This window comes from Salvelinus sp. IW2-2015, linkage group LG7 (genome assembly GCF_002910315.2).
Source record: "Salvelinus sp. IW2-2015 linkage group LG7, ASM291031v2, whole genome shotgun sequence".
NCBI classification, from domain to species: Eukaryota; Metazoa; Chordata; class Actinopteri; order Salmoniformes; family Salmonidae; genus Salvelinus; species Salvelinus sp. IW2-2015.
Window position 1 is genome coordinate 24,825,033 of NC_036847.1, and position 25,883 is coordinate 24,850,915.

At 42.6% G+C, this 25,883-nt stretch overlaps 2 protein-coding genes across 3 annotated transcripts; both read right to left on the bottom strand.

The window, feature by feature from the left end:
* Positions 1 to 2,012: 2,012 nt before the first annotated feature.
* On the bottom strand, positions 2,013 to 7,335 carry LOC111966688 (tubulin alpha chain). The gene is made up of 5 exons (XM_023991547.2): positions 7,188 to 7,335; positions 5,450 to 5,675; positions 3,626 to 3,774; positions 2,669 to 3,349; positions 2,013 to 2,556 (listed from the first exon to the last, which is right to left on the bottom strand). The coding sequence occupies exons 1-5, from the start codon at positions 7,188 to 7,190 to the stop codon at positions 2,257 to 2,259; spliced, it is 1,359 nt and encodes a 452-aa protein (XP_023847315.1). The 5' UTR covers positions 7,191 to 7,335; the 3' UTR covers positions 2,013 to 2,256.
* A 2,135-nt stretch (positions 7,336 to 9,470) lies between these two features.
* On the bottom strand, positions 9,471 to 23,901 carry LOC111966690 (kelch-like protein 12). 2 transcript variants are annotated; one of them, XM_023991549.2, is made up of 13 exons: positions 23,624 to 23,714; positions 22,820 to 23,060; positions 22,258 to 22,275; positions 21,911 to 22,064; positions 21,356 to 21,573; positions 15,215 to 15,364; positions 12,675 to 12,789; positions 12,441 to 12,547; positions 12,170 to 12,365; positions 11,830 to 11,988; positions 10,858 to 10,956; positions 10,566 to 10,752; positions 9,471 to 10,095 (listed from the first exon to the last, which is right to left on the bottom strand). In XM_023991549.2, exons 2-13 carry the CDS (start codon positions 23,000 to 23,002, stop codon positions 9,969 to 9,971), a joined length of 1,713 nt encoding a protein of 570 aa, XP_023847317.1. In that variant the 5' UTR covers positions 23,003 to 23,060; positions 23,624 to 23,714; the 3' UTR covers positions 9,471 to 9,968. The 2 variants fall into 2 exon arrangements, with proteins under 2 accessions (XP_023847317.1, XP_023847318.1); XM_023991550.2 differs by lacking the exon at positions 22,258 to 22,275 and having other exon boundaries at positions 23,624 to 23,901.
* Positions 23,902 to 25,883: the final 1,982 nt, after the last annotated feature.

Consider the following 25,883-nt stretch of genomic DNA (forward strand, 5'->3'; position numbering starts at 1 on the left):
ACATTTGGGATGAATTGGAACCCGACTGCAAGCCAGGCCTAATCACCCAACATCAGTGCCCGACCTCACAAATGCTCTTGTGGCTGAATAGAAGCAAGTCTAAATATACTTAAGTATATCAAAAGTAAAAGTATGAATCAATTCAAATTCCTTATATTAAGCAAAGCAGATGGCACCATTTTCTTATTTTTTAAATTTACGGATAGCCATGGGGCACTCGGTTCACAACGTTGACATCAGCAAACCGCTCACCCACACAAAGGACGTACATGTTGGTCTCATGTTTCTTAGGCTGAAATAAAAGATCCCAGAAATGTTCCATATGCACAAAAGGCTTATTTCTCCTATATTTTGTGCACAAATTTGTTTACATCCCTGTTAGTGGGCATTTCACCTTTGCCAAGATAATCCATCCAACTGACAGGTGTGGCATATCAGAAGCTGATTAAACAGCATGATCATTACACAGGTGCACCTTGTGCTGGGGGACAATAAAAGGTCACTCTAAAATGTTCGGCGTCGTAACCGACTTCAGTTTGCAAATTCTCACCTTCGATGGCCACTGGCACGCTGGAGAAGTTTGCTCTTCATGGATGAATCCTGGTTTCAACTGCATGGTGTCATGTGGGCGAGCGGTTTTCTGATGTCAACGTTGTGAACAGAGTGCCCCTGGTGGAGGTGAGGTTGTGGTATGGGCAGACATAGTCTATGGACAACGAGCACACTTGCATTTTATTGATGGCAATTTGAGATACCGTGACGAGAACCTGAGGCCCATTGTCATGCCATTCATCTGCCGCCATCACTTCATGTTTCAGCATGATAATGCACGGCCCCGTGTCGCAAGGATCTGTTCACAATTCCTGGAAGCTGAAAATGTCCCCGTTCTTCCATGGCCTGCATACTCACCAGATAAAGTATGTAACCCATTGAGCATGTTTGGGATGCTCTGGATCAACGTGTACAACAGTGTGTTCCAGTTCCCGCCAATATCCATCAACTTCGCAAAGCCATTGAAAAGGAGTGGGACAACATTCCACAGGCCACAATCAACAGCCTGGTCAACTCTATGCGAAGGAGATGTGTCGTGCTGCATGAGGCAAATTGTGGTCACATCAGATACTGACCTGTTTTCTGATCCATGCCCCTATCTTTTTTTTAAGGTATCTGTGACCAACAGATGCCTATCTGCATTCCCAGTCATGTGAAATCCATAGATAGGGCCTAATGAATTTATTTCAATTGACCGATTAACTTATATGAACTGTGACACAATAAAATCTTTGAAATTGTTGCATGTTGAGTTTATATTTTTGTTCGGTGTAGCTGAAACGAGCCACTTACGATTTCCCACATGCCCGTTCTGGACTTCTGCCACATCAAAGCGTGCACACGGTTTTCGTGACATTGTCAGCAAACCCATCTATAGTATTCTCTCAAATGATACTCCTCGCTTCCTCTCTCCTAGTCTCTTTCTCCAATGGGTTTTGAGAAGGAGACGAAGGAGGACGTCCGGCAGAGATATGCATTGAGATCTTCCCATTGTTTACTACCGCGGATGGATATTTTCAGGTGACTCCACGACTGCCGGAACTTGTTCTTTAAATAGCCCCGATGGAGTATTTTGATTGGATGTGGCCACTGAGTGGGCGAGCACTGAGGGGTTTGTAATCATGCATGATACATTGTAACAGTTTTGAGGCTAGTCACAAATGATAACGTTAGCGATCTTCGGTAGGCTATGCGCTCCACGGTAATGATCCATAGACCAGTAGCAACATTCATCAGCTCACTGAATGCAACCAGCAATGGATTACTGTTTATTATAAACTCATAATATACTGTTAGTAAACTAAATATAATCCCTTAATAAATTATTAGTGAAACAGAACATGTCACCAGAATGTGGGTGACGTTATACAGTCTACTCCAGGTTGAGCTTGGCCCAGCTGTAACATGTCCTTCATCATGAATTTCAATGAAATATGCAGAGAAAAATATCTTGCGCAATATTGTACACAGACGGACTTTATTCAGAAGATGAAAGCCATTGCGATTGCAAAACATGGCACTTTGGAATTGACACATTAACAGGGCGTTATTAAACAAGTGTATTTGGCTGTCCATATGTTTTTTACAACTTGTTTTAGTTCAGCGCAGAGATACAACAATGAATTGTTACAAATACAAAGAATACAAAGAAGACGGAATTATACATTTTTAATAGACAGGTAGGAGATCATGGTTCTTTGGTTCTTAATATTCCTCGCCTGCTTCATCATCATCAGATTCTGTGCTTGTTCTGCCCAGCTCTTCATAATCCTTCTCCAGACAAGCCAGGTCTTCTCTGGCCTCAGAGAACTCTCCCTCCTCCATGCCCTCACCTACATACCAGTGCACAAAGGCACGTTTGGCATACATGAGGTCAAACTTGTGGTCCAAACGAGCCCAGGCTTCAGCAATGGCAGTGGTGTTGCTCAGCATGCACACAGCCCTCTGGACTTTAGCTAGATCACCTCCAGGTACGGCAGTTGGGGGCTGATAGTTGATCCCAACCTGATTAGATAGAATAAGAAAAATAAATCAATTACCCCTTAGACCGAGAATGAAATATAGTACTTATCTATTGCAATATAAACCATATGCGGGAGGCAATTATGTTCCTTACCTTGAAACCGGTGGGGCACCATTCCACAAACTGGATGGAACGTTTGGTCTTGATATTTTGAATGGCAGCATTCACATCTTTGGGCACCACATCTCCACGGTACAGCATACAGCAGGCCATGTACATGCCATGGCGAGGGTCACACTTGACCATCTGATTGGATGGCTCGAAACAGGCAGTGGTGATCTCAGAGACGGTCAGCTGCTCATGGTAAGCCTTCTCAGCGGAAATGATGGGCGCGTAGGTGACCAGGGGGAAATGAATGCGGGGGAATGGTACTAAATTGGTCTGGAACTCTGTGAGGTCAACATTCAACGCACCATCAAATCGTAGGGATGCAGTGATGGAGGAAACAATCTGACCGATCAATCTGTTGAGATTGGTGTAGGATGGACGCTCAACGTCCAGGTTGCGGCGACAGATGTCATAGATGGCCTCATTGTCCACCATGAAGGCACAGTCGGAGTGATCCAGGGTGGTGTGGGTGGTCAGAATGGAATTATATGGCTCCACCACAGCTGTGGACACTTGGGGAGCTGGGTAGATGGCAAACTCCAGCTTGGACTTCTTGCCGTAGTCAACAGACAGGCGCTCCATTAGCAGAGAGGTGAAACCAGAGCCGGTGCCTCCTCCGAAGCTGTGGAAGATGAGGAATCCTTGCAGCCCTGTGCACTGGTCAGTCTAGGGAGAAAAACTATTTATCAACACTAGGGATGCACAATATATTGGCCTTAGCCAATTTATTTTATATTAGCCTATATTACATTTACATTACATTTACATTTAAGTCATTTAAGTCATTTAGCAGACGCTCTTATCCAGAGCGACTTACAAATTGGTGCATTCACCTTATGATATCCAGTATATTATTATATTATCCCTATATTATTAATATATTACGACTCAAATCCTTCCTTTGACTGTATGACAAAGATCAGGTCTTAATGTGATACTTACCATTTTACGGATACGCTCCAGGACCCCGTCAATGATCTCCTTCCCCACGGTGTAGTGTCCACGGGCGTAGTTATTGGCTGCATCCTCCTTTCCAGAGATGAGCTGCTCAGGATGGTAGAGCTGCCTGTACATCCCAGTCCTGACCTCATCTGGGGGGGAAAACAATTACTCTTCAAGAAATATAGGACATCAACAGGAAATGTCACCTGAATTACCACAATTGTTGATTTGCTCTTGGTTCCCAGTCCTGTGCTCAGATTCTTTTGTAGTCTGTAAAGCTGTACTTTGCGTCTTCCAGCAGTGTAATGTAGATGCACAATTTTCAGTGGCGTAAAGAAACTAAGTAAAAATACTTTGAAGTACTACTTAAGTAGTTTTTTGGGGTATCTGTACTTTACCTTGCTATTTCTATTTTTGACTACTTTTACTTTCACTCCTCTACATCCTAAAATAAAGATGTACGTTTTACTCCTGATACATTTTCCTTGACACCTAAAAGTACTCATTACATTTCGAATGCTCAGGCAGGACAACAATATAGTCCAATTCACGCACCTATCAATATAGCATGTTCTCATCCCTTCTGCCTCTGATCTATCGGACTCACTAAATCAATATAGCATGTTCTCATCCCTTCTGCCTCTGATCTAAAGGACTCACTAAATCAATATAATACGTTTGTAAATTACGTCCGAGTGTTGGTGTGCCTCTGGCTGTCCGTTATTTAAACGAAACAAGAAAAGTATGACAATTGTGTACTTTTTCCACCACTGACCATTTTAACAATCAGGATTTCTAGTATTTATTAATGTGCCATAGTAACACTTGTAGACGTGTTACAGTGGAGTTAGTGTTTTGCTTAATGCACACTACTTACCATATACTGTAGCTTATCAGCAGCCCCACCATATTATGTAACATGAATTTAATTATTTATTACTTGGCAAGGGCTACTGCAGCCAACTTGTCTGTACTTTGGAGCAGCATATGCTGTGTGTGGGCTTTCTTTATTCGTTCATTTTATTTGTTGTTGGCCCAGTTGTTATTGTTGTGAAAGTTTGGGGTGTGTATCATTAACAAACATTTAATTTATTCAACATTTTAAGATGCACTATGCAGAAATCATTCCGCCATTTCCTGGTTGCTAAAATTCTAATAGTTTGCCTAATTTCAGTTTGTGACAAAACAAGCAAGTATAGAGTAGATAATCATTATACCATCTAAACCGCTGTGAAATATATTTTCCATAACTAAAAATATTGTATTTTTAGCTGTTTGAAACTGGTGTACAAAACCGAAAGTAAATGACGCAAAAACTAAAGTAAAAATTGGGAAGCACAGAAATGCCGCACATGCAACAGAGCTACCGCTTCTTAGACTTGCGTTCAATGAGAATGACAGATCTATAACTCACATTTCTATGTTAATTTTGTTGGGTCGCCCAAAAAGTTACATATTGCAGCTTTAACTTAAACTTTATTTTCATCTTTGTATCAATATTATACACCACCACTTACCAATTACAGCTGGCTAGGTCCACAAACACAGCACTTTCTACAAGCTTTCCTGAGTCACGCTCACTGAAGAAAGTGTAAAAAGGGGTCATCACCGCCACCACCAATGGTCTTGTCTTTTGAATACCATACTCCATCCAGCACAGGTCCCCGCCCGCATGAATTCATTCCCAATTAGCACTCCTGTCTGGCCCATGAGGATGGATATGCATTTACACTACACATGTGTAATCACACACACACGAAACATGGATGATGGATGGCGAGAAAGAGGAGAATAAAACAAAAGGTTACAATTGACTTTGCTTACCAACCACCGTTGGCTCCAGGTCCACAAATATGGCCCTGGGAACATGGCGGCCAGAACTTCCGGTGTGGAAAAAAGTGTTGAAGGGGTCAGTCCGGGAATTAGGCCCCTGGTCCTCTTCATTGAACACTCCGTCAGGCCCCACACCGTGTTCCAAGCAGAAGAGTTCCCAGCATGCATTGCCCGTCTGAACGCCTGCCTGGCCCACGTGTATGGAGATACACTCTCTCTGTTGGCCAAAAACAACAGCTCGACTACTTTCTGTTCTTCAAACAGTCTGTCTGTCTGAAGTGGAAAATACACAAACAGCAAAGCCCATTTTACCCAGATACTGTAAATCTGACTATATCAACACACAACAGTACAAGGAATTAAAGTACGCTGACATGTAGGATTTATTATTAACAACATTCCTGTATGTTATTTTTTCTAATTTAGCTGGTTGTTACAGCTCAGTAAGCACAGTCATAACTGAAGAGGGCTGAATTAAATGTTGATCGAAAAGGGCAAACCAGAAATAGATCAATCCAGGGAAAAATCTACATGTATCCATTACCACATGGTTCAAGTCATTAAAGGTGATGCCAAAAGTAGAGACCAATACAGTGGCTCCAAATTTAAAGTAACCGTGTCACTCTAAATAATGATTCTAAAGGTCCTGAACTCAAATAAGGTCAAAGGATTTATTCCTTTGATGGTCAGTTTCCCACACACAAATTGACCCTAGTGCTGGACTAAACTCAGGGGGATTTTTTTTAGTCCAGGACTAGGCTTAATCTCTCTGGGAAACTGTACCAAAGTGTTTATAAGAAATCTGCCAGACACATGTTTTAGCATGTCCAGATTTGTAGTCTTGGCTCTGGATCCCAGGGGGAGGGGATTCTAGGTTCTCAACAAGGTGGTTATCAACTGACATTTGAAAAGCAAGTGGCATCTGTAAAATGTAACACTAAAATGCTGTGTAATAACACATTGTCACAAAGAAAAATAGAACTCCTAAATCGTGAATAGAAAGTAAATTATTGTATAAGGATGACAGGAAAGGGGCTTCGCATGCTTGTTATACTTTGAATGGCTGATTCTTGAGAAAGCAAATGGCCTCTCTTTGGTAATCATGCATTGGCCCATAGACTGTACACTAGCCTACATTTTCCTTTATGTACACAATTGGTATAGGAAGATAGTGTATCACGACATTGCTTTCCTAGACTCTTGCCTAAATATAGGTAAAGTAGGCTAATGTTTTAACAAAATCATTTGCCATTTGAAGGTTAAAAACTTCATGAAAGTTTGTCAAGCATGTGACCCAACCAACTGCGTCTGCCCCATACCACCCACCTATCTACTTCTTCACCAAGGCTCAACAGATTCCTAGGATTCCTCTCTTGCAGCCACAGTATGCATTCCCGCACATACTGTATTACATTGTTATAATAACGTAGTAACAAACGATAAACTTTATAAACAGATACATTCAAACGGAATGGATAGATGGTAGGACCAGGTTGAGGTTATGGACATAAGGCAATAAAAAGCTGAATGTTTTTCATTTTTCAAAGGAAACATGTCAAATCGTCGAGTAAAGGTTGGTCTAAATTTTCAGACTGCGTGAACATTACATTTGCCAATGAGGATGGCAAATATTAACAATAACACCGACATGGGGAAAATTTACTTCCCGTATTTAGGATTTCAATGCAAAAAGTAAAAAATTAAGAAGTTATGTAAATTGCGCACATACCATTTCCCCTGTCAAGATTCAGATGATTGAAGACACGTAAAAACGGTTGAATTTTTTAATTCTCAACATACAGTAAAGGCGCAAAAACTTTTGCTCCAGCTCCGTCGACAAAGACGAGTTACGTGTCTCCGCCAACACAGCAATGTCATGCACCAGTTGAATGCGAGGGGTGATTTTATAGCCTGGGTCTGCGATGCACACCGCCCACACACTACTGCAATACCTGAGCTCTCTAGTCGAATTGTCATTGGATCCCAGTAGTGATGTGACATTTAAAAAATGTGATGTTAGTGAACACTCAACATTATTTTAATATATGTGATTTGGTTCATACTCCACCTACAGTACCAAAAGTTTGGACACACCTACTCATTCAATGTTTTTTTTCCTTTTAAGAACAGCTCAAATAAGCAAAGATAAATGACAGTCCATCATTATTTTAAGACATGAAGGTCAGTCAATGTGGAACATTTCAAGAACTTTGAATGTTTCTTTAAGTGCATTTGCAAAAACCATCAAGCGCTATGATGAAACTGGCCCTCATGAGGATCGCCAATGGAAAAGAAGAGCCAGAGTTAACTCTGCTGCAGAGGATAAGTTCATTAGTTACCAGCCCCAGAAATTGCAGCCCAAATAAATGCTTCACAGAGTTCAAATAAGACACATCTCCAAATCAACTGTTCAGAAGAGACTGCGTGAATCAGGCCTTCATGGTCAAATTGCTGCAAAGAAACCACACCTGCTTAGGTGGTGACAAGGTCTGTGATTTATTTAGAATTCAAGGCACACTTAACCAGCATGGCTACCACAGCGATACACATCCCATCTGGTTTGTTTTGTGGGACTATCATTTGTTTTTCAATAGGACAATGACCCAACACACCTCCAGGCTGTATAAGGGCTATTTGACCAAGAAGGAGAGTGATGGAGTGCTACATCAGATGACCTGGCCTCCACAATCACCCGACCTCAACTCAATTGAGATGGTTTGGGATGAGTGAAGGAAAAGCAGCCAACAAGTGCTCAGCATATGTGGGAACTCCTTCAAGACTGTTGGGCTTCCGAGTGGTGCAGCAGTCTAAGGCACTGCATCTCAGTGCTAGAGGGGTCACTACAGACCCTGGTTCAATTCCAGGCTGTATCACAACCGGGCGTGATTGGGAATCCCATAGGGTGGCGCACAATTGGCCCAGCATTGTCCGGGTTAGTGTCTGGCAGGGGTAGGATGTCATTGTAAATAAGAATTTGTTCTTAACTGACTTGCCTAGTTATTTTTTTAACACTTTTTTGGTTACTACAGGATTCCAAATGTGTTATTTCATAGTTTGTCTTCACTACTATTCTACAATGTAGAAAATAGTCAAAATAAAGCAAAACCTTTGAATGAGTAGGCGTGTCCAAACTTTTGACTGGTACTGCACATGTAGATATTGTTGGAAATTTGGGGGRGGGGGGGGGGGTAGCCTGGTTTGAACTGAACCAGGGCCTTGGGGCAGTCCGTCACCAAGCACTTATCAAGGATCACAAGACTACCCCCTCTTTTCGGAAACACATCCCTGCCCCTCCGAACATCCTCCCACACCGATAGTCCCACAGTAGTGTCATTCCACTTCTGACATCAATGCAACTAGCTTGGTGATTAGCCCAACCAGGACTCAAACCCGGGTCCCTGCGAGTGTGACAGTCAGTCCAACAACTTTGCCATTAAACCAAGAGGTCCGAAACCCTTGACAAATTCACTAGGCTTTTACTAGGAGGTCACAACAGTTCACTTCAACATCGAATTCCACATTGCATTACAGTAATAACTAAAAACAAATATAAAAGTGATACATTATCACAATGTTTATTCACTTTTTCAAGTAACAAAAGACTCCTCAGGATTTTGTACTTGCCCTGGATAATAGAAGTCAAGTCATTTTGCTTGTCCAAACAAATCCACTATGGACAAATGCATGCACCATACACACATCTTCAGAGGAGTCAATTGCAAGGGACAGAGATTTTGACAAGATGACAAACAGCAAAAGAGCAAGGAATCATCTGCAGTCCACAATACAATTATGGTGCTTTCCCTAAAATGTCATTCATTTGAATATCTTTGATACATTGAAAATAATGACTGTCAGGTAAATATGGCAATTCTTCAATAAGTGATTTATTTCTAAAAGCGCTTTATACAGAATTACAAAATCTACAAAGGGTTTACTGTCTGACTGAAAACCTGGCAAATGCTAAATAATCATCATACTTGATGGCATGACAACAATCACAGTCCTAATGAGGCATCATGGATGTTCAGTTCAATGTGGGCCACAAGGGCATAAGGCATATAGCAGCAGAAAACTGGAGTCTCTTGTTTCTTCTACTCCAACGGTTCATAACAGAAGTAGAGAAATATATTGCACTTTAAAAGATGAGTCAAAAATCTCACAGGTTACCACAGCAACAGCTACCACTAAAAGTGTGTCATGCGACCGAGTGGGTTGGGATGGATGTCTTCTTGGAAGCAACAACTGTTGATGAAGAGACTGAAACAACTCCTAATCACTGTTGTACACCCCCTGTCCCTTATCACACAGAAGTAACTAAACTCAGATGAGAAAGTCTGATGAATAGAATCAAGAGACTTCCGGGAGGACATATAGCACACTGGCCTCCAAGTGAATAATCCCTCTGTCGCGCCATAGTAGTGGCACGTAAATATCAGATTCAGGTTCAGGACTAGATGACTGCCCTCCTCCGCTTCACCCGACCTTTGAGGTTGTTCTGAGGTAAATCTCACTTCTCTCGGAGGACACACACTCCTGCATCACAGCGCTGTGTGGCCATGGAGGTGACCACCTCCCAGCTGTCAATAACAGGGTCATAACACTCGATACTGCTCAGAAGGGAGTTTCCATCATACCTAGAGAGGGCAAAAGAGTACAGGGGAGGATGAACAATACATCATATGGCTGTGTTCAATGACATTCGCATGCTTATAATCAAACTGGACCATAAGGAGGTTGCATTCATGATTCAGATTTATTACAATGTTATCTAAGCAAGAATAATATAAATCAATTAAGAGTCATACATAATGTATATTAATGATCACTTCAGTATCTCTTAATACTGAAGTTGGGTGCAGAGCCGTGGTCGAGTGATAACACTCCCGGCTCTATGCACATGTACAACGGTTAGCCGGTGACAGGGGTTCAATCCCTGTGTCCTCCCTTCACTCTGAATCTCCTCTTCACCTGTCTCCCTCATTGTTTCTCATCTGTCTGTCATTAAAAGCAATAAACATATGAAAGGAAAGTGAATTTACACTTTCCTAAAAATAAAAAAATAAAAAGATTAAATTCTGAGCAGGGTTGGGATGTTTAGGCTTACCCAGCTATGGCGTAGAGTCGTCCCCGGAGGACGGTAGCTCCTACGTAGCAGCGGGGAGTGGTCATACTGGCTACCGTGGTCCAATAGTCAGTCCTAATGTTGTAAACCTCCACTGAGTCGAGGTGCGCTGTTCCATCGAAGCCTCCCACCACATAGATGTGGTCATTGAGCAAGGCTACACCAGCCCCTGTAACAAAGAGTATAGGCCCTTCAGACATACTAACCATAGCCATATGTAGAGAGAGCCATACTGTATATAATCTATACAGCCCTCATACTCTGGAGTACTCACCTGAGCGTTTGGTGGCCATGGGGGTAACATTCGTCCAATGACCTGTGTGAGGGTCATACCGCTCCACTGAATTGAGGATATTCAATCCGTCGTACCCACCTGCAATAAATTACATACACTGCATGACCAAAAGTGTGTGGACACCTGCTCGTCAAACATATCATTCCAAAATCATGGGCATTAATATGTTGGTCCCCCTTTGCTGCTATAACAGCCTCCATTCTTCTGGGAAGGCTTTCCACTAGACGTTGGAACATTGGTGCGGGGACTTGCTTCTATTCAGCCACAAGAGCATTAGTGAGGTCGGACACTGATTTTGGGCGATTGGGCCTGGCTCACAGTCAGCGTTCCAATTCATCCCAAAGGTGTTCGATGGGGTTGAGGTCAGCCCAGTCAATTTCTTCCACACCGATCTCAACAAACCATTTCTGTATGGACCTCGCTTTGTGCACGGGGGCATTGTCATGCTGAAACAGGAAAGGGCCTTCCCCAAACTGTTGCCACAAAGTTGGAAGCACAGAATTGTTTAGAATGTCATTGTATGCTGTAGCTTTAAAATTTCACTTCACTGGAAGATGCTTAGCCCAAACCATGAAAAACAGCCCCAGACCATTATTCCTCCTACATCAAACTTTAACAGTTGGCACTATGCATTTGAGCAGGTAGCGTTCTCCTGGCATCCGCCAAACCCAGATTTGTCCATCGGATTGCCTGAAGCGTGATTCATCACTCCAGAGAACGCGTTTCCACTAAGCTTGTCCAATGTCTATGGAGATTACAAGACTGTGTGCTTGATGTTATACACCTGTCAGCAACGGGTGTAGCTGAAATAGCTGAATCCACCAATTTGATGGGGTGTCCACATAGTGTAAATCCTTACTAAGGTCAGTGGGGGAAAAAAACAGGGAGAAAATTTAAATATTTATACACCAACACCATTACAAACTTAAACCAAACATCTTTAATACCCACCAAGACAGTATATAAGTCCACTAGCAACCACCAGGCCAGCCCCTTCCCTGGCTGTCTGCATGTCCCCAAGCATGCTCCACTGGTCAATATTCGGGTCATATCGTTCCATGCTGGTGTGACGGCGGCTACCGTCAAAGCCTCCAGCAACATAGATCATATCTGTGGGCAGAAAAGTGAGGAAAGAAATGTAAGGAAATGTTCCAACAACTTTTTGAAAGTCTGCATTAGAAAACACTTGCAGGGTTTTGTTACACCTGAGGTCAGTCAAACTCACTTCAGTGCTATTTGTTTTTGTAAACCCCATGACAATGAGGGCTGTCAATCAGAGAAGATCCTCTACCTCCGAGTGTTGTCGCCCCGGCAAGGCCACGCCGTACATTCATAGTGGCGACGGTGTACCAGACACCATCCTCGTCTGCTGTGTAGTCCAAGCACTCCACCGAGCTAAGCCGCGATCGACCATCGTAGCCGCCAATCACATACACACGGTCATTGAGGGAGACGGTAGCTACATAACGCCTTTTCCGAGCAATGTTCTGTAAAAACATGCTTGGGATAAGTTAACCATGATCAGAGAGCCAAAATATGTAATTAAAAAAATATATACTTACAGGTAAAAAGCTCCACTCCTGAGTTTTAGGATCATACTTCTCAACGATATCTATAGGGGATTGTTGACTGCCGAATCCTCCAATAACCAACAGGACCTCCTTGGCACCTTGAAAGAGCAACATGGTAATCACTTTTTCCACATGAATAAAGTAGTAACTTCCACTAAGCTTGTCTTGTATCCCTATTATTAGGACAAGAAAATCAATCCAAAAAAATGGAGGTCAGTACTGTACCTAATCTGGCTTGGGTGCGTGGCCCCTGCATCTCACTCCTCAGCTCTGGTCTAAGGTGGAATTTCTTGGCCTCATCCACAAGGTCTCGACAGGGAAGACTGCATCGAATGAGGGGCTGGAACACGTCACAACATATACAGTACTTTATCAAGACAGTAATAACACCTCTCCTCAACACTTGAGGCCTGTTTCCCAGACGCACACCATAAATCATTCTCAATGGAGAATTTCCATTGAAAGTGGATTTCAAATCAAATGTTATTTGTCACATGCTCCGAATACAACAGGTGTAGTAGACCTTACAGCGAAATGCTTACTTACAAGCCCTTAAAAAACAATACAGTTTTAAGAAAATACCTTAAAAAAAATAAGTAATAGATAAGAAAAACAAATAATTAAAGAGCAACAGTAAATAACAATAGCGGGGCTATATACAGAGGGTACCGGTACAGAGTCAATGTGTCAATGTGTGGGGTCACCAGTGTCGAGGTAATTGAGGTAATTATGTACATGCAGATAGGGTTATTAAAGTGGCTATGCATAGATAATAACAGAGAGCAGCGTAGGGGGGGTGTAAATAATCTGGGTAGCCATTTGACTAGCTGTTGAGTCTTATGGCTTGGGGGTAGAAGCTGTTTAGAAGCCTCTTGGACCTAGACTTGGCGCTCCGGTACCACTTGCCGTGCGGAGCAGACAGAACAGTCTATGACTAGGGTGGCTGGAGTCTGACAATTTTTAGGGTCTTCCTCTGACACCGCCTGGTATAGAGGTCCTGCATGGCAGGAAGCTTGACCCCGGTGATGTACTGGGCCGTACGCACTAACCTCTGTAGTGCCTTGCGGTCAGAGGCCGAGCAGTTGCCCTACCAGGCAGTGATGCAACCCGTCAGGATGCTCTCGATGGTGCAGCTGTAAAACCTTTTGAGGATCCATACCAAATCTTTTCAGTCTCCTGAGGGGGAATAGATTTTGTCGTGCCCTCTTCACGACTGTCTTGGTGTATTTGGACGCCAGAAACTTGAAGCTCTCAACCTGCTACACTACAGCCCCGTTGATGAGAATGGGGGCGTGCTCAGTCCTCCTTTTCCTGTAGTCCACAATCATCTCCTTTGTCTTGATCACATTGAGGGAGAGATTGTTGTCCTTGCACCACACGGTCAGGTCTCTGCCCTCCTCCCTATAGGCTGTCTCATCGTTATCGGTAATCAGGCCTACCACTGTTGTGTCATCAGCAAACTTAATGATGGTGTTGGAGTCGTGCCTAGCCATGCAGTCATGAGTGAACAGGGAGTACAGGAGGGGACTGAGCACCCACCCCAGAGGGGCCCCCGTGTTGAGGCTCAGCGTGGCGGATGTGTTGTTACCTATCCTTACCACCTGAGGGCGGACCGTCAGGAAGTCTAGGATCTAGTTGCAGAGGGAGGTGTTTAGTCCCAAGGTCCTTAGCTTAGTGATGAGCTTTAAGGGCACTATGGTGTTGAACGCTGAGATGTAGTCAATGAATAGCATTCTCACATAGGTGTTCCTTTTGTCCAGGTGGGAAAGGGCAGTGTGGAGTGCAATCGAGATTGCATCATCTGTGGATCTGTTGGTGCGGTATGCAAATTGGAGTGGGTCTAGGGTTTCTGGGATAATGGTGTTGATGTGAGCCATGAMCAGYCTTTCTTACAGACGTAAGTATTACGGGCCGGTAGTCATTTAGGCAGGTTACCTTAGTGTTCTTGGGCACAGGGACTATGGTGGTCTGCTTGAAACATGTTAGTATTACAGACTCAGACAGGGAGAGGTTGAAAATGTCAGTGAAGACACTTGCCAGTTGGTCAGCACATGCTCGGAGYACACGTCCTGGTAATCCGTCTGGCCCAGCGGCCTTGGGAATGTTGACCTGTTTAAAGGTCTTACATCGGCTGCGGAGAGCGTGATCACACAGTCATCCGGAACAGCTGATGCTCTCATGCATGTTTCAGTGTTACTTGCCTCGACGCGAGCATAGAAGTTATTTAGCTCGTCTGGTAGGCTCGTGTCACTGGGCAGCTCTCAGCTGTGCTTCCCTTTGTAGTCTGTAATAGTTTGCAAGCCCTGCCACATCAGACGAGTGTCGGGGCCGGTGTAGTACAATTCGATCTTAATCCTGTATTGAAGCTTTGCCTATTTCAGGGTTCATCGGAGGGCATCGAGGGATTTCTTATAAGCTTCCGGGTTAGAGTCCCGCTCCTTGAAAGCGGCAGCTCTACCCTTTAGCTCGGTGAGAATGTTGCCTGTAATCCATGGCTTCTGGTTGGGGTATGTCACTGGTGCTTCCTGCTTTAATTTTTGCTTGTAAGCAGGAATCAGGAAGATAGAGTTATGGTCAGATTTGCCAAATGGAGGGCAAGGGAGAGCTTTGTACGCATCTGTATGTGGAGTAAAAGTGGTCTAGGACTATGCTTAATTCATGTCGAGGAAACTGGCTGTTGATCTATTAACACAAACCCATTATAGGAAGGCCTAGACAAGAAAACTGCTTACATCATGTGACCGTGTGTGGTCTAGCTGCCTCACCTCTGAGTCGATGACGTCTGTGATATAGCGCGGAGTGAGCAAAGGCATCCGCACATGCTCCAGCATCTCYGATAAATAAATCTCCCTCTCTTTCCTATTGTGTTTAACCCAATTCAACACTGCCTCGAATACAGGCTCCTCTGAGTCCACCTGCAAACAGAAACAACATGTATTCACAACCACACACCTTGACAACAACATGCTTGTTGTAATAACGGAAATCCCAAAGTATAACTACTCAAGGCCAAAAATGCATTCACTCAATCACACTGATTTCTCCAAATGACTGAGATCAACTTCACTTCAAGAGGAACAAGTCAAAGTGACAGTTTTAATTAATGATGTAGATACAGTCAACTAAGACTTAACTACAGTGCCTTGCAAAAGTATTCACCCCCATTGGCGTTTTCCTATTTTGTGGCATTACAACCTGTAACTTAAATTTATTTTTATTTGGATTTCATGTAATGGACATACACAAAATAGTCCAAATTGGTGAAGTGAAAAAATAACTTGTTTAAAAAAAAAAAAAATTGAATTAAAAAAAAAGGAAAAATGGTGCGCGCATGTTTTCACCTTTGCTACGAAGGGCCTAAATAAGATCTTGTGCAACCAATTACCTTCAGAAGTCAGATAATTAGTTAAATAAAGTCCACCTGTGTGCAATTTAAGTGTCACATGATCTGTCACATGATCTCAATATATATATATATATATATAATAATATTATATAATATATATATATAATATATATATATATATATATATACAGTGGGGAGACCAAGTATTTGATACACTGCCGATTTTTGCAGGTTTTCCTACTTACAAAGCATGTAGAGGTCTGTAATTTTTATCATAGGTACACTTCAACTATAGAGCGATCTAAAACAAAAATCCAGAAAATCACATTGTATGATTTTTAGTAATTAATTTGCATTTTTATTGCATGACATAAGTATTTGATACATCAGAAAAGCAGAACTTAATATTTGGTACAGAAACCTTTGTTTGCAATTACAGAGATCATACGTTTCCTGTAGTTTTTTGACTAGGTTTGCACACACTGCAGCAGGGATTTTGGCCCACTCCTCCCTACAGATCTTCTCAGATCCTTCAGGTTTCGGGGCTGTCGCTGGGCAATACGGACTTTCAGCTCCTCCAAAGATTTTCTTTGGGTTCAGGTCTGGAGACTGGCTAGGCCACTCCAGGCCCTTGAGATGCTTCTTCGGAGCCACTCCTTAGTTGCCATGGCTGTGTGCTTCGTGTCGTTGTCATGCTGGAAGACCCAGCCACGACCCATCTTCAATGCTCTTACTGAGGGAAGGAGGTTGTTGGCCAAGATCTCGCGATACATGGCCCCATCCATCCTCCCCTCAATACGGTGCAGTCGTCCTGTCCCCTTTGCAGAAAAGCACCCCAAAGAATGATGTTTCCACCTCCATGCTTCACGGTTGGGATGGTGTTCTTGGGTTGTACTCATACTTCTTCTTCCTCCAAACACGGCGAGTGGAGTTAGACCAAAAAGTTCTATTTTTTGTCTCATCGACCACATGACCTTCTCCCATTCCTCCTCTGGATCATCCAGATGGTCATTGGCAAACTTCAGACAGGCCTGGACATGCACTGGCTTAGCAGGGGGACCTTGCGTGCGCTGCAGGATTTTAATCCATGACGGCGTAGTGTGTTACTAATGGTTTCTTTGAGACTGTGGTCCCAGCTCTCTTCAGGTCATTGACCAGGTCCTGCCGTGTAGTTTGGGCTGATCCTCACCTTCCTCATGATCATTGATGCCCCACGAGGTGAAATCTTGCATGGAGCCCCAGACGAGGGTGATTGACCGTCATCTTTGAACTTCTTCCATTTTCTAATAATTGCGCAACAGTTGTTCTTCTCACCAAGCTGCTTGCCTATTGTCCTGTAGCCCATCCCAGCCTTGTGCAGGTCTACAATTTTTCCCTGATGTCCTTACACAGCTCTCTGGTCTTGGCCATTGTGGAGAGGTTGGATCTGTTTGATTGAGTGTGTGGACAGGTGTCTTTTATACAGGTAACGAGTTCAAACAGGTGCAGTTAATACAGGTAATGAGTGGAGAACAGGAGGGCTTCTTAAAGAAAAACTACAGGTCTGTGAGAGCCGGAATTCTTACTGGTTGGTAGGTGATCAAATACTTATGTCATGCAATAAAATGCAAATTAATTATTTAAAAATCATACAATGTGATTTTCTGGATTTTTGTTTTAGATTCCGTCTCTCACAGTTGAAGTGTACCTATGATACAAATTACAGACCTCTACATGCTTTGTAAGTAGGAAAACCTGCAAAATCGGCAGTGTATCAAATACTTGTTCTCCCCACTGTATATATATACATACACGCCTGTACTGAAAGGCCCCAGAGTCTGCAACACCACTAAGCAAGCGGCACTATGAAGACCAAGGAGCTCTCCAAACAGGTCAGGGACAAAGTGGGGGAGAAGTACAGATCAGGGTTGGGTTATAAAAAAATATCCAAAACTTTGAACATCCCACGGAGCATCATTAAATCAATAATTAAAAAATGGAAATAATATGGCACCACAACAAACCTGCCAAGAGAGGGMCACCCACCAAAACTCATGGAACATGCAAGGAGGGCTTTAATCAGAGAGGCAACAAAGAGACCAAAGATAACCCTGAAGGAGCTGCGAAGCTCCACAGCGGAGATTGGAGTATCTGTCCATAGGACCACTTTAAACCGTACACTCCACAGAGCTGGGCTTTACGGAAGAGTGGCCAAAAAAGCCATTGCTTAAAGAAAAAAATAAGCAAACACGTTTGGTGGTCGCCAAAAGGCATGTGGGAGACTCCCCAAACATATGGAAGGCGGCACTCTGGTCCGATAAGACTTAAATGTATTTTTTGCTACTGTCATTGACTTGTTTGTGTTATTGGCTTGTTTATTCCATGTTATTCCATGTGTAACTCTGTTGTCTGTGTCACACTGCTTTGCTTTATCTTGGCCAGGTCGCAGTTGTAAATGAGAACTTGTTCTCAACTAGCCTACCTGGTTAAATAAAGGTGAAAAAAATWATTTAAAAAATTTGACATTTTGCCAATCAATGAAAACTCTGTCTAGCGCAAACCCAACACCTCTCATCACCCCGAGAACATCATCCCCACAGTGAAGCATGGTGGGGGCAGCATCATGCTGTGGGGATATTTTCAATCGGCAGAGACTGAGAAACTGGTCAGAATTGAAGGATGGCGCTAAATACAGGGTAATTCTTGAGGGAAACCTGTTTCAGTCCTTCCAGAGATTTGAGACTGGGACGGAGGTTCACCTTCCAGCAGGACAATGACCCTAAGCATACTGCTAAAGCAACACTCGAGTGGTTTAAGGGGAAACATTTAAATGTCTTGGAATGGCCTAGTCAAAGCCCAGACTTCAATCCAATTGTGTAATCTGTGGTATGACTTAAAGATTGCTGTACACCAGCGGAACCCATCCAACCTGAAGGAGCTGGAGCAGTTTTGCCTTGAAGAATGGGCAAAAATCCCAGTGGCTACACGTGCCAAGCGTATAGAGCAGTGGGTGTCAAACATACGGCCCCGGGCCGGAACCGGCCCCCAAGGAGGTTCGATCAGGCCCGCAGGATAATTGAAAGTGGAAAAAATGCATAAAAGACATGGAATTAATATTTTTAATTCGCTGCAATTCATGGATTATCTGCTAAGGGCGCACTCTTTCCATCAGAGTAGAAGACAAGCTGCATCACTGAGACAGACTGAAAACAGCAGACGGTATCAATGCGCCATCTGCTGCTTGTTACGACGTTGTTAATACCTTGGTCTCTACCTCTCCGCTACACCCTCATTAGCCAAAATGTCGTTATCCAAACGGAGAAAAGTAGATAAGGAGTGTAGAATTTTCAAAGAAAAATGGACCACGTCCTATTTATTTACAGAGATGCACGGAAAACCTTCGTGCTTGGTGTGTTTGCAACAAGTTTCGGTATTGAAGGAATATAATATTCGACGCCACTACGAGACTCATCACAGCGAAAAATATGACGGCTTGCAAGGACAACTGAGAAGAGATAAGATTAACGAATTGCGGCGGGTCTGGAGGAACAGCAGTCAAACTTTCATCCAGAGCCGAGAAGTCAGTGAAGCAGCGGTAAAAGCCAGCTACCTAATTGCTAGCGAAATAGCATTAGCATCGAAGCCGTATTCCCGACGGTGACGTTTGTTAAACGATGCGATGAAGGCGGCTGAAACTTGTATGTCCCGAGAAGCGACAAGCTTTATTGCACATAAAAAGTAAAATTGCACATTTGTCTAGGAAATAATGAGGGTTTCATGAAATGTTTTGTAAAAGGATAGTTCATTAAATTTAATATTTTCCTAATGTTCTTGTGCTTCTTTACACCAAAACAAAGGAAAGACATGATATTTTGGTTATTTATAGCAGAGGATGGTATAATTTTAATGGTCCGGCCCACTTGACATCTCCCTAGGCGCGTATGTGGCCCACGATGCGAAATGAGTTTGACACCCCTGATAGAGACATACCCCAGAGATTTGCAGGCTGTAATTGCTGCAAAAGTGGCTCTACAAAGTATTGACTTTGGGGTGGTGAATAGTATGCACGCTCAAGTTTATTTTTTTGTCTTATTTCTTGTTTGTTTCACAATAAAACATCATTTGCATCTTTTCAAAAGTGGTAGGATGTTGTGTAAACAAATGATACAAACCCAAAAATCAATTTTTAATTCCAGGTTTAAGGCAACTTCCCGTCTGGATTACTTGCAACTCGCCTGTTGGCTGGGCTCCCTGCCTGTGCCATTAAACCCCTACAACTCATCCAGAACGCCGCAGCCCGTCTGGTGTTCAACCTTCCCAAGTTCTCTCACGTCAACCCCGCTCCTCGCTCTCTCCCACTGGCTTCCAGTTGAAGCTCGCATCCGCTACAAGACCATGGTGCTTGCCTACGGAAGCTGTTGAGGGGAACGGCACCTCCGCTACCTTCAGGCTTCTGATCAGGCCCTACACCCAAACAAGGGCACTGCGTTCATCCACCTCTGGCCTGCTCGCCTCCCTACCTCTGAGGAAGTACAGTTCCCGCTTCAGCCAGTCAAAACTGGTTCGCTGCTCTGGCCACCCCAATGGTGGAACAAAAACTCCCTCACGACGCCAGGTCAGCGGAGTCAGATCACCCGACCTTCCGGAGACACCTGAAACCCCACCTCTTTAAGGAATACCTAGGATAGGATAAAGTAATCCTCCTAACCCCCCCCTCCCCCTTAAATGAGTTAGATGCACTATTGTAAAGTGGTTGTTCCACTGGATATCATAAGGTGAATGCACCAATTTGTAAGTCGCTCTGGATAAGAGCGTCTGCTAAATGACTTAAATGTAAATGTATGTAAATGCAACAAAATAGGAAAAATGCCACGGGGGGGTGAATACTTTCGCAAGCCACTTTAAGTGTATATTACACACATTTTGATCACGAAAATCGTGACAAGCAAAAATCATTTGAATGAATTGGTAAACTATAAATCAAGTACCATGGTTACAATTATGTTTTTATACAGCAAGATATGCGCTGTGCGGTTAAACACTGGAATTTCCAGAGCACAAAGGCATACTTAAATCAGATTATTTTCTCCATGATTTCAGAGCCAGGTAAATCTGCAAAGGGGGCCCCATTAATAGAGATTACTGCAGGTCTCCACTTGCACCTTTTCTTTCAACTAAAGGTTTTTGTGAAAAGTATCCCCCTGAGCATTCAAAGATAACCGCGAATAGAGATAAGATATGCACCTGAGGCAACATGACTGTGTGCTCTCTGAATTCAAAAATAAATTCAGTACACTATTCGACTTTGGTAACACTTCACATCAATCTGCTCTTATATATCTGTGTAGTAACACCATAATTACACGAGTAACATTGTATTAACATATTGTTACTTAGTACTTAAGTAATTGTAGTTTAATTGCATAGAAATTTAGTTGGAATTACAAAAACGCAACTCCATTAATATGCAATTACAAGGCTACCTAATGTAGGCCTACAATGAAACAACAACGACTATTACTATGGTAATTACAGCGTTACGACAAGTATAATAATACCTCACCAAATCTACTTTGCTTACCTGGATTTCATCACATTTAACTAGTTTTTCAACCTCGTTCTGGCTGAGCAGCATAAACTCCTCATGTTGAACCACCTCAGGGAAGTGCTTCTGGGAGAAGAGTTCAGCGGCCTGCATCAGGTCAAGGCAATTGTGGGTCTCCGCAAAGTCACGAATGCCCAGGCAGTTTGTGGGATCAAGCTGACTATCCAGAAAGTCACAACAAGCTCTTTTTACTCCTGAGGAATATAAAGAAACATATACACACATTAAGTGAGTGCAGTATGTTCATTTTGTAAAATAATGTTGAAGTATTTAATTTGCTAGTCTGTCTCAAGTAAAAACTTCTTGACATAAATTAACAATGTTTCCACTATATTAGCAAATTAGCAATACAATATAGCCAGTCATATTGCACAAACCTAATAAGGGAAGATGATGTGTGTGCATTTCCTTTTACAAAAGAGCAGATTTAGATTTAACTGACATACCGGTAGTTTATTCCACAAAGTAAATACAGTGGATGTACAGTAAAGTGCAATGGTTCTCATATTATTTTTAGATTTCTCAACTTACCTTTGAGCTGCAGCAGACAGGCAGCAGGAAGCAGTTCCTGGACATTCTCCACTGTGACCAAAACTGTCTCTGTGTAAACAAAGTCCAGCAGGATCTCCATGGTGGACGCAGTCAACCCCTGGATGTCTACAAAGGATTTCCCTTTCTCTGACAACTGCAAAAGCACAACGGCAAAGACAGACACATCAGTTTAAATTACTGGTTAGTAGTCGCTCTTGCCAGACACAGGGCACTCCGCACTCATTGCAAAAAACATAGGCCTACTGATTCCTTGTGTTTACTATGTCATACTTGTGTAGGCAGCTGTGGATTATAGTCAGCTTTGTTAGTAAAAGAGCAATGCTCACCTGGGGATTCTTAGAGAGCTAAAAATGTTAAAGGAAAGAGAAACTAGGTCAACCGAGCTACAGAGAAATAATTAGCATTGGACTATTTCTGCTATGCACTTTCATTGCTGTTTCGTGTTTGGGAATAGCCTAATATTTGACGTAGGCCTATATGATCCATTCACGTTTTTATTAAGCTATAAATAACCAGATGGCAGTCACACTTATGGCAGTCACACTGAAAGACATATTGCTCAAGGAAATTAATATCAGTTTAATTTTAGCCTACAGAAATCTTAGCTCGGTTCTAAGCACAAGGGATATGTAGAAACTCTTTTGGGCATTGTCAACTTCCGAACCAGTCAAACAACTATTACCTGTCTCTTTCTGCATATAGAGAGAGAACCACCAGCAAACTTATTTATAAAGTTATTATCGCTGATGACACTGATGATCAGTCATCATTGGTCTTTTGTGGAAGTGCTGTGTCATATGTGTCTATCTAGGCCTAAATTAACTCCAGTCTTGTGCTTAATTTTTATTTGTATTTATTTAACCATTATTTAAATAGGCTAACGGTTACCTCGCTGGTGAACATAGCGCAGAAGTAGTCACTGCAGGCTGCCAGGACAATGCGGTGTACAGGAAAGTCAGTATTCTCCACTCTCAAAGTGATGTCACAGAGTGTGTTGCTCTTACGAAGTGCGTTCATGGCATTGAGGATGGATTTGGCATGGGAGTTGGTCATGATGTCTTTGGGAGCCATTGTACTGTACTTGACAAAGAGTTCCTCAAGTTTCAAGAATCTCAACGTGCTGCAATATCTGGCAAAAAGACAAAAGCGTTAACATAGTTTGGAGGCAAAGTGTAAAGATGGCAAAGTGATGATAAATTATATGGGACCTCAACCACTGATGTTCGCAGCTGCGCACTGTGCAGGCAAAATACATTAATGTACATTTATTACAGTGAACAACGATATAACTAGATCTATTAGAAATCTAGAAATAACTGCCCTGTCTGACACAGATGACCCGGGTTCAAATCCAGTTGGTCGCATTGGTGCCTTGACCTGGATTCACGCAGCTAGTGAACTTTCCGTTGTTTTGGCTAAACTGGCATATGTCCAACTTGAGTTGAACGACTTTAAACAAAATGTCACATTATAACTCAAAATATTTAACCATCGGCTGGTTATGAAAAGGCCAAATAGCCGCGGCTAACCGTAGCTAATTAACTAGCTAGCTACGAGTTATGCTAGCTGGCTAGCTACATTTCAAATATTCACAAACTATGGGTAAAAGGTTTGAACGAATGTGACAGGTAAACTATCAAACAAGCAACACGAATGGCACACCCAGTATTAATCAATAAAAACACTACCCACCACCTAGCTAGACAGCATTAGCAAGCAAACCAGCTAGCTAGCTTGTTTGCTAACTAACTCCAATGGCACAAGACTAGTCCAGACGTCCTAGTCACATTGGAGGATGCCAAATGTGATCCATGGTAGCGTGTGATTTCCTGCAATAGTGTGGGCTATTGCTCATTGGTTTTTCTAATTACTAACTTAAGCTAGCGGAAACAAAATATTAATTTCAAGGATGCCGCAACAACTGTATCTAGCTAGCCAGCTATCCGCAGTCAGTGTAGCTTTAGACAAAAACACTATACGTCACATACGTGCGCACACCTCGAACGTGCATTTTTAACTATTTAAAGTCAACTCTGAACCAATGCAAACAAACCCTCAAACACTGAGAATTAAAACAATAGGATTTTTTCCCCTTATTCACAAATTAAGCTAAGGGTTTTTTGTTTTACTGTTGTGACAGCCTGCTAGAAATAGGTGCGCTCGATTTAGACCACCGGGGGCACCGACTCAGGATAGGTGGCGTTTCGACCTTTATGAATGGTGCCAAAAGTGCAACATCGTGCACCACATTTGATTTATTATTTTTACGTTTAAAGAGTATATTTTGTCCCAGGGATAGTTTGATTGTGATACAAATATTTGTAAATTAACTTGTGGATCTACATTTCTGACATATTGGTAGATTGAGCCATGCACGTTTGCTCATCCGTTTGACACAGTAAACTACCATTTACAAAATGTAATATACGTTTGTGAATCATGTTATATATTTTATTCAGAAAACAAGGTGTATGTTTGTCAATCTTGGTCCGATAGGCCCATAGCATAGACGTTTTAGGCACCACCCCCGTTATTGGACTGGATTTGTTAGCCTCATTCCTGACAGTTCGGTAATCATTTTTACTAGATAGGTAGGCCAATATCAAGAAATGAGGGCGGGGATTAGAGCCCCCCAAGGAGGAAATTCTATTAACCTGAGCCGCGGTACACCAGCTCCCCACTGACACGAAATTATAAACCCCGCCTATTTCTACAATGTATCTTCTTAAAATATGATTTTAAACCTAACCTTAACACGAACCTCAACCACACTGCTAACCCTATGCCTAACCCTAAATTAAGACCAGAAAGCTATTTTTTGTTTTCATGCATTTTTACAATATAGCCAACTTTGATTTTGTTGCTGCGCTTTCTAAAGGAAAGCCAGTACACCGGTCTATGGCCCGTGACGTGACCAGGAAAAAGAGGTGAAAGTGCAGCGCCCTCTCAAATCGAACAGTAATCTGCGTTTTCGGTCATGTTGCCAACAAGGCAGCATGTTGCATCGTCCAGAAATATACAACATCTCTTTTCCATAAAATACACTACATGACAAAAGGTATGTGGACACCAGCTCGTCTAACATCTCATTCCAAAATCATGGGCATTAATATGGAGTCAGTCCCCTCCTTTGCTGCTATAACAGCCTCCACTCTTATGGGAAGGCTTTCCACTAGATGTTGGAACATTGCTGCGGGCAGTGGCGGTTTTAGCTTGTATGGGTGCCTGGGCGAACCCCTCCTTCAGCGCCCCATACAACAACAAAAAAACAGCACCATTTTACACGAACTAATTCAGACATTTGGAACAACACAAATAAATAATCATAACATTTAAAACTATATAAATATATACAAACATAAGACTCATATCAAAAAGAAGTAACAAAGACAAATAGAAACAAATTGTAGTATATAAATACAAATAAAAAGAGAATTGAATTATTACACTATTACCCTATTGCTAACAAAAACAAAACACAAATAAAAGTAAATTGCACAAATCCTACATCACACAAATAGAATAACACACTTATAAAGAAGAGAATCTGATTATTACACTATTGCACTTCAAACAAGAAACAAACTAAATTGCACAACTAATTGCATTAGTACTGTACAAAGTTAGAGGTGCGCTATTTGATAGACTCCCCCGCTCCCTCTATCTCGGGCTTCCAGTGGAGAGACCTGAGGTCAACCTACCCCCGCCCCCTCCCCATCTCGTACCTCTGAGTGGGAGACCTTCCCAGGCAGTAGCCTGCCTAGCTCACAAACTAGAATCAGGATGCCCACTCCAACAAGGTTAATTGACCCACAGTCCCACATGGTGACATGATATCATTGACGTGACATCCAAATGAGCGATGGAAAACCGATCGCACAAATGTCACCATTCTGAATCTTTTTTTTTTTTTGTGCGGGGACTTGCTTCTATTCAGCCACAAGAGCATTAG